Source organism: Sinocyclocheilus rhinocerous, unplaced genomic scaffold, assembly GCF_001515625.1.
Source record: "Sinocyclocheilus rhinocerous isolate Xijiao unplaced genomic scaffold, SAMN03320098_v1.1 scaffold28, whole genome shotgun sequence".
Taxonomy (NCBI): Eukaryota; Metazoa; Chordata; class Actinopteri; order Cypriniformes; family Cyprinidae; genus Sinocyclocheilus; species Sinocyclocheilus rhinocerous.
In genome coordinates this window covers 534,227-543,707 of record NW_015652416.1, presented here as the reverse complement: position 1 = coordinate 543,707, position 9,481 = coordinate 534,227, and the positions used below count along the sequence as shown (strand labels likewise).

The 9,481-nt window shown below is 36.1% G+C and overlaps 2 protein-coding genes across 2 annotated transcripts in view; both read left to right on the top strand.

Annotated features, from left to right (window-relative positions):
• Positions 1-882: 882 nt before the first annotated feature.
• LOC107714940 (uncharacterized) lies at positions 883-7,448 on the top strand. Its single transcript, XM_016520936.1, has 2 exons — positions 883-1,440; positions 6,701-7,448. The coding sequence occupies exons 1-2, from the start codon at positions 1,005-1,007 to the stop codon at positions 6,919-6,921; spliced, it is 657 nt and encodes a 218-aa protein (XP_016376422.1). The 5' UTR covers positions 883-1,004; the 3' UTR covers positions 6,922-7,448.
• A 1,180-nt stretch (positions 7,449-8,628) lies between these two features.
• LOC107714975 (cytochrome P450 2J2-like) overlaps positions 8,629-9,481 on the top strand; it is an 8,419-nt gene continuing 7,566 nt past the window's right edge. The window contains exon 1 of the mRNA XM_016520976.1: positions 8,629-8,712. The gene's annotated coding sequence lies outside the window, so the exon portion shown is untranslated. The remainder of the gene's footprint in view (positions 8,713-9,481) is intronic.

Sequence of the window (9,481 nt, the reverse complement as noted above, 5' to 3'; positions counted from 1 at the left end):
TAAAGTAGCTTAAAATGAGGATTCCTCACCGCGCCTCAGCAATATTCTGCGCGCGCTCTCAGTGGTGGCGGGAAGCGCGAGCGAGTGGCGCGTCGTCCTTATTCTACCTTGAGAAAATGATGCAAAACCCCCACGAAACCCGTTTCCAGGTCAACATGGGGTTAGACCGTTTTTGGGTTAGACTCGCTGAAGGCGACCCTCGTTACAATCTTGAACGCGCTCGCCTTGAATCCCCCAGCCACCCACAGCATACAAAATTAACGCGCGTGTTTGGAGCTTGTGAGGAAAATGCTGACGCGTTGACGCTACATTTGATCGGTTCGTCAGCGCGTTTGACGTGTAGACCGCTGAGGGATCTTTATTACTCTTAAGGACTTTTTTATGAACTCGAACGATCGTCGCAAATGTCTTGCTTGTGGAAACGCTTTCTTGGAGAGCGACATGACTTTGGGATTTTTGTATATTATGAGACATTAATCAAAATGACGTGTAGGTTACGACAGTAGCCTGCTGAGGGATTTTTCGTACTCTTAACGACTTTTTATGGACGCGAACGATTGTCGCAAGGTGTTTATGTGGAAATAGTTTTCTGGGGAACGCTGTATTTGTGAATTGTCTGAATAGGCGTTTATTTAGACGAAGGTATGTTTTATGTTTTATACTAAAAACTCATACTGAACCATTTTTCAAGAACGTCATACTGAACCATTTAAAGAATGTTTGTTTGCATTTTCTCTTATTAAACGAGGAAATAAGACTATAGCAAACAAACTCGAATGATCATCACAAACATCCTGTTTATGTGACACTTTCTTGGAAACGTCTTGATTAGAATGAAAGGTATTCGTTTCAACGACGTGTTTCATGATTTTTCCAAATCATTTTAACATTTGCAAGTTGCATCTATTAAACCAGGACATTCATGTATGAGGAAACTGATATCCGCATTTGGATAAACTGAACGAGACTTCAGCAAGAGTTTGGCGCAACTACATCCACTGGTGATGCCGGAGGTCACTTCCACCAGAAGTGATAGGCTAACATCCAAAGGCATTATGTTTTTCTGCAACACCACCGCCATCAAGGACTGGAGCTATTTTCTCTCTCAAATCTTGCCTCTTGTGAATAAATCAGCGGGATTGGTTCACCAGAGTATGGACCGGGTGGAAGCGGTGACGAGCAGCATGGTGACGGCTCTGGAGCCCGACCTGAGCGGCATGAGCGCCAGTCACCCGCCGCTCAACTCCAATCACACGTCCGGAATGGAGCACATCTTTCAATACTCGTACTCCGAGTACACAGACTACAGGACGCCGCCGAGGGACTCGATACAGCTGCCCAAGGCTGTGCTGTACCTGGTTATGGCCGCGCTGGTGGTGGTGGCCGTGGCGTACGCGATCGTGGGGCACCTGGTGAAGGATCTCGTGCATGAGTTTGTGGGTAAGTGCATTCTGAAAATGTAGTGTATTTGATCAATCAAACAACGCTCTTACTAAACACTGTGCGTGTATTTTAATGTTTTGGCTATAATAGATGAAAAACATAAATGCAAATGCATCAGTTTTGTAGGCTATATTGCACTATTGAAAACAGCTCGTTAGGCTGGTTTTCCTAGTCTAAACCAACAAACGTGCTTAAAACCCCTCTAAAACCAGCCATATAGTTTTCTTTTAAGTTTTCATTATTTGTGTGTTTTGACTATGCATTTATAGCTAACAACGAGGTGAATAAATGCAACTCCGTCATTTTTTGGGGAATCGTTTTCTGTAAGATATTTTTGTGTGTTTTGGCTATGCATTTTTAACAGTGAAATGAAAAACATAAATGTAACTCCATCTGCATCAGTTTTGTACATTGCGCTGTTGAAAAGACCAGTGCTGAACTGATTTAAGATGGTTTCCCAGCTAAAGAGTGCTTAAAAACCTCTGGCCATGCTAGACCATCTAAGCTCCAGCATTTTTTTTCCCTCAGCAAGTCATACACAGAACACACATTCATTCATTGCAGCCATTAACCAATATTATAACAGTACAATGGCCATTTAAATTCTAAATATGTTTCAGTATTTGTGTGTTGTGGGGATATTGTGTGCTTTTGGATTTTGGTGTGTTTAGGCATTCATATTCATAAGAGGATAAGATGAGTTTGGCTGAAGTGTGCTTTTTGGAGGATTCTCCCAATGTTTGATATGTATGCATATATATACGTGAGTGTAATGGACTCATACTATTCTGTTTTTAGGGCCCTTGATGGAGCACACAACTGTTTGCATCCGTTCTGACATGCAACTCTGAAATGCACCTCTGTTGACATTCACATTGTACATTCACATTCACATTCACCTCCACATGCATCCCCGACCCATTCTCTCTCAAAAGCTCATGTTGAGTATCCGGAAGGGGATGAAAAGAATTACATTTAATTCCTTCAGAGTCCCTCACTTCTGTTTTTCAAGACCTTGACGTTTACCTGAAGCGATGAAGCAGGCAGGACACACACACACACACACACACAGCAGAAGCAGAGAGGGGGCATGAGCACTCAACAATACCTGAGAGATTTCTCCAAAAGCCCTGGTTACACCAAGTACTCTTCTGTAGATGTTGCTCTGTGCTTTTGTGTCGGTCCTGAGAGGTGTAAATGTGAAGATCATCAGTTTGGTGAGATTCTCACTGTAGTTTTTCTCTCAGGGTCAGACAAGGAGAAAGCTCACTTTTGCTATCGTAGTAAAATACAATTGTGATTTACAAGTCAGACACTCTCTTTAGTTTCCATTTTGTCTGATAAGGAAAATAAGGTTAGGGTTTTCTTCAAAATTGACTTTTGTGCCATTATTTTTATAAGTGACAGGAGTTGCATTTTTTCTTTGTGGACAATAAAATACCTTGGGGAAAAAAGGAACCACAGAGAATACTCAGAAATCATCTATCAACCACCCAGAACTCCCTAGAAACCTCTTAGCAACCACTCAGAACACCTTAGAATAGTAGCAGTGACTTTTGAATGCACTGAAAAAAGTGAAACTTCTGTGCTTTTTAATATTGGTCTAGTCAAAAATAATGTTTTCCAGTTAAATGTATTTTTTATTTTTATTATTTTATTTATTTATTTATTGCTTTGCCTTTGCATTTGTCTGAAAGGGAAACAATTAAAACAATCTATTTTGTTTAAAGGGGTCATATGATGTGATTTCAATTTTTCCTTTCTCTTTGGAGTGTTACAAGCTCTTGGAGCATAAAGAAGATCTGTATTACACCAAATACACAAAATAATGTTCTTTTTAGCAGCATCATATGACCCCTTTAAATAGCATTTTCAATTGACAGCAGTGTGATGATGTGCAGAACAAGGTTATTTTCGTAAACGAAAACTAAAAGTAAGACTAAACGATTGATGAAAAAATAATTTCGTAAACTGAAATAAAATAAAAACGTCAAAATATTTGAAAAACTAAAACGAAACAAAACTAACAACAGGTATTGAAAAACTAACTGAAATAAAATAATTATCAAAAATAAATAATCGTTTTCGTAATCATTACGTTCTCACCCCTTGGCGGAAAAATATACAGCTGTGTGGAGGTTTAGGGAAATAGCCTACCTGTAATGGCGCATCACGCACATGGGGTTATCTGACGGAGAGACGCAAAGCAGTTCAAAGCCTGCACGGGTCCTGTTTGGTAAACGTGCACCAGCAGTACTTATCAGAACACCCGACCCATTATCTGACAGCAGCACTAATTTAATTCTGTACCAGACCAGAACCGTTTGACATAAAGACCGCGAGTCGCGGGTCGCTATATGTTTGCTTCACTAAGGTTAAATTATGCCTACGACTTTCTTGGCCTGCGCTCTGGAAGTGATTTGTTAATTCTGCTAAACTTTAATTAAAACTGAAACTAAAACTGAAACTAAACTATATAAAAACGAAATAAAAATGCGTTCACAAAATAAAAACTAAACTAAAACTAACAAAAATATGAATGAAACTAATAAAAACTAAACTGAATTTTATAGCAAATTTGAAAATGATATTAAAAAAAAACTAATTTAAAAATTCAAACCTATATTAACCTTGGTGCAGAACACATACTAGCTGGCTTATGACTGCAGAAATTACTGTGGTTTTTATTCAGTTTTCTGTTATTTATTTATTTTTTTCTTTTTATTGCAAGCACATTTTAAAAAGACATCATATTAAGCATTAGTCTTTCAAAGTTGTCTTTATTTAGTAAACTAAATTAAACATTGACTAAAAAAGGACTACTTTCACATTATAGCTAATTTATCTTTTGTTTATGGTGAAATTAAGTTTTGAAAAGCCCAAAAAATATTATACTGACCTACATGAAGTACCTTTTTAAAGAAAATATACTGAATAGGTGTATGGTGTTTATACTAATCTTTTTACTTTGTATGAGTGTTTTTGTCTTTAGGAAAGTAAATATTTTTTGATTTAATATTAAATCAAAATGCAAGGTTTGAGCCAAATCATAAATATTATTGAAGAGAAACTAATATATCTGGTTGAAACAAAATTATAAGATGGTCTAAAGTATAAATTTATAAAAAAATTTATTTAGCGTTTATTATTATTAACTATTTTTAAATTCTATAAACTGCAAAACCACTTGAGATCATTTAACCTTTCAAAAAAAGTCAATGCAACAACAGCATTATAAAACATGAATTACGAATCATGCATGCAGAATGTATACAGTAGCCACTTTTCTTACAGCATGATTTTTGTTTTGTTTTTTGTTATTAAAAAAATCCTTTTTAACGTCCTGATCATTTTGTCATGCTCATTTCTCTTACATTCGTATGTGGAAAGTTTTTATCAGCCACATTTGTTTACTCACACCCTTCAGAAGTTCCTGCTGCTGTTTCTGCTAATCTATTCCAGCATGCTTTCTGAGTCAAAGGCGAATGCATTTATTACAGCCTTTGGCTGCATATATAGGCTGGTGGTTTCAGTTAGTGTTCAGTTTGATGGAGCATTCAGACTAGATGACAGTACATTATAGTTGTATGAATCATTAATCAAGTAGCACTTTAATTCGCAATAGGTGAACTGCAAAGTGTTTAATTAATGAAGTCAGACAGCAGCCTGGGGCTCATATGTAATATGTAGTGTGTATTGCATTACAGAAAGATACTGTTGTTGCTTCCTAATTGGAATATCAATTTTGTTTTCATGAATTGTGAAGTATGATCCGGACATGTTCATGACAGGTTTAGTGAGATTCACCCGGCTTGTTTCATAAAGCAGGGCTGCATATCATTTAAGTTTTATTGAATTTTTGAAATCAGATCTGCTAATCAAGACCTGGTCTATTTTTAACTTTATGTCCTTGAATAATAATGTGTGTAATGTTTGAATAAGGAGTCTGTGAAAGTGTGCATGGCTCACCAAAGTCTTGGTACATTACTGTCATCAGTAATCAGATGTATGTGCTTGAGTGCATTGCATATGAATATGTATGTTCATCTCAAACGTGTGATTTCTGCATCTCTGTCAGTATAGATTACTATGGTTTAACCTCTCACTTCTGCTGCCAGAGGCTGTTTACTGGCATTTCTGGTTTGTGCTTCCTATCATGTTTTTATTTCTATTAAAGTTCTTTGTTACCTGAAGAAATGCTTGCCATCCAAACAATTAAAAAGACCTGAATAAACACCTGCGGATTAAAATCTGTATTTTCTTTTTGTCAAAAATTGAGACTGAATAAGCCTCGAATGAAAATACTACTATGCAGTAGTTCATAGTTGTAACTCCAAGGTTCTTCATTGTCCAAAACAACATTCTACACAGGCTCTTATACATCGTCTTGTGCTTCTGCTGCAATGATGTCAAAATGTGGAGAGGATAAGGACACATTAGTTTGAGAAGCCCTATTTTAAAATCCTTAAGCAGATTTCTCCCAAATGTAAGCATGTGTAGTGGTTAATTTTTTTGCCATTTAGTGTTATGGGAGAAGAAAAACAGGCTTTTGGCTTGTTGTACCCTGCATGTTAAAATTTTAAAGACATAAAGTGTTATTGAAACATTATTTTTGCATACACACTTCCGATCAAAAGTTTGGAATAATTGGAACACCTTTTTATGTTTTTATAAAAAAAGTCTCTTATGCTCACCAAGGCTGCATTCAATCAATTAAAACTACAGTAAAAACAGTAATATTGTGAAATATTATTAGAATTTAAAATAACCATTTTCTATTTAAATATATTTTAAAATGTAATTTATTCCTGTGATGCAAAGCTGAATTTTCAGCATGATTACTCCAATCTTAAGTGTCACATGATCCTTCAGAAATCATTCTAATATGCTGATTTGCTGCTCAGGAAATATTTCTTAATATTATCAATGTTAAAAACAGTTGCTGCTTCATATTTTGCGGAACGTCTTTCAGAAACATCTTAATTAATCCAAATGTTTGGAGTGTGGTCGCTGACACATAAACAAAGCTTAATAATTGGTCTCTATGGATGCTGGAGAACAGGTGTTTAACATCAGAGCTGTTACAAGTATGTCCTTCAGTATGACTGGAATGCTTTATTGGCCAGTCAGCATCCAGAATAATACCTATCCGTTTTTATATTGTCCCAGCTTGCCTGTCTCAAAGTGAATGTCCCTTCTGGATCCATTTGAGTCTCAATGTGACTGATAATCATCTGTAATCTGTGTCTCTCATCAGAGTGGGTGTTTGGGCCCCGTTCAGACAACCGCAGGAGCAAGAGTGAGGTGAACTGCATCAGCAGCAGCATGAATGAAATGAGCGAACTCTCGCATCCAGCGGACATTCGCTGCATCGTGTACAATCACTCTGACTGCCCGAGCGCCATTAAGCCGGAAGAACTGGTGGTCACCATCGATGAGACCTCGCAGCTACCTCGTGAAGCTTACAGTGGGACCTAACTGAGACCAAACTATCACTGTTTGATCCAGCCCTTTATTATGAGGAGAAAAGCACGTTTGATCAGCATCTGTGATGTTGAAAGCCGGCGTGTTGAAGTCACATGGTGGAAGACTTATCCTGGGATGAGGAAAACTGAAGAATCTGGGAGACTTTAAAAGGAATGGAATCACTTTAAAGTACATTAAATGTTCTGTATTGAGTGCTGTGAGACACTTTATATATTTTCAAATCGAATAGAGAAAGAGAAAGACACTTCTTTATCATTCATATCAGTCTTGTCACACAATATTTCTTTTTTTTTTTCTTGTTTTGTGGAGACATGCACTGTGAATCTAGAATAGTGTTCTGCTGTTATCCATTTCCTACTCCACCTACAACCCGCTATGGTTTTGATTTTCCCGCTTTTTGCAGATATTTATGGCTGAGTACTTATGGTATTTGCAAATACTCACATTTGACTCAATTTCAGGTTTTCTGCTATCGACTATGCTGCTTAAAAACAGAAATGCTTCGAGATCTTCTCCCTACAGGTTGCTTGAAATTGCAAGTAATGAAGATGGTTTAGATAAACAGCCCTTGTTGAAAAAATGATTAATAGAATAGTTAATCCACAATGGCTTTTTCATCTAAGGCCGTGTTACCAAAAATGTGTTTTATAATGGAGAGAGATGCTACACAAACACTTCTCACTGAAAATATAAATTTAAATGGTAGAAAACTGCAGTTAAATAGACTTTTGATAATATATGTGAGTTATATGTTGACAAAATGGTCTAAAAAATTCATATCTCTGTTTACTTCACAACTAAAAGGGCTATAATTTCAGGTTTTATTGCAGATGGTCACCATAATGAAGCTTCAGATCTGAACATCACATTTTTAAACAGATGTTAAAGTCAGTGTGTAAGGCATAATTGGCAGAATTATCACTTTTATCAAATGTTTCAAACTGGCAAACTTTGCCAACTTCTGCTGTCCTCTCTTTCATACATTTTTAACAATAAAAGTGAAAAAGAAAAACAGCTCTAGGCAATTTGCCTGGTCACTCCTGCCATATCAACAATTTGTTTTGACCTTTGTTGCCAAAGTGTAATTGTTATGTCAGATGTCACAAAAATGCAAAAAATACTAAAATCGTTTTGTTGTAGGCCTAATTCATGTCCTGTCATGCCATGTAACAATAATCAAAATATGTTACAAAAGTTGTAGAAAAACACAGAAGAGATGTTTTTCCTGTTGTTCATGTCATGTCCTGCATTTTACACGAATGCCACAAAAGTCACCTTAATAAATGTGTGACATTATGTCTAATTTATCTAAAACAACTTGCTTGGTATTCATTTTTACATAATTGTTTCTGCTACAAAAACAAAGCCTGGCGCATTTTTAAGAACTTAAAAAGTTATTAGTGGGTACTTTTTCAGTGATATTAATGCAAGCAGAAAAACAAGTTAGTCTTCAGCACAGAAAAGTGACGTGCAAAGGTTTCCAATGTTGAGAATTTTTAATACATTTATAATTCAATTTTATACATCTATTATAATTATCATACTTTTACTATACTATTATAAATATTAAATAACTCTTATTTTCCCACTGTTTTATTTTTATTCTGAGTGTATGCGCAATGACGTTAAAAAGTAGGCGGGGGCGCAGTGACGTCATCTCTACAACATTCCGCACTTCCTCGAATCCTCGCTCGCAGACGGTCGCCTGCAGCTGTCATTTGAGCTGCTTTGCGTTTATATTTCCACGGCCGTTCATTTTTTGTATTAATAAACAGAGTGCTCGTAAGTACAGATATCTATATCTATGCAGTGTTTAACGTTAAGGTGCGGCTTCTGTTGTAGCTGCGTTTGTGAGGTAAATTCTCAGTCGGGGAGAAAGTCCAACTTTGTTGTGTTTTTATGATAACATTACTTGTCTTTACCTGAAGGGACTTATAGCGGGTTGTCTTCTTCTACCTTCTTTGTAACGTTACAGGTGGCAAAAGTCACTTTTACCCTATTAAAATGATAAAGGATGTTAAACCTCTGAGGCAAAGTTTCAAAATCAAGGCTTTTGAAAGGATGTGCAGGAGTAACGTTACAGGTGGCAAAAGTCACTTTTACCCTATTAAAATGATAAACGATGTTAAACCTCTGAGGCAAAGTTTCAAAATCAAGGCTTTTGAAAGGATGTGCAGGAGGATTCTGAAAGAAATAGCTACCAGTGATAAATAAAATTGTGATATATTTTAACATTTTAAAACTTTTTTTTTTATAACGTATTAAATATAAAATGTAAAATTATATCAAAGGTAGACCATAACGTTTCATTGAGATCTTGCATACAAAAATGAATGAAATGAGTTAAGTTAGTCAGGTTAGTTTATTCGATTCATGCTTTCAATTTCTGTATGGAAGTGTGTGTATATATATATATATATATAGTTGTGCTAAAAAGTTTACATAACCCTTGCAGAATGTGCAAAATGTTAATAATTGAAACAAAATAAGAGGGATCATGAAAATTGCATGTTATTTTTTATTTAGTAGCCTACTCTCCTGAATAGGCTAT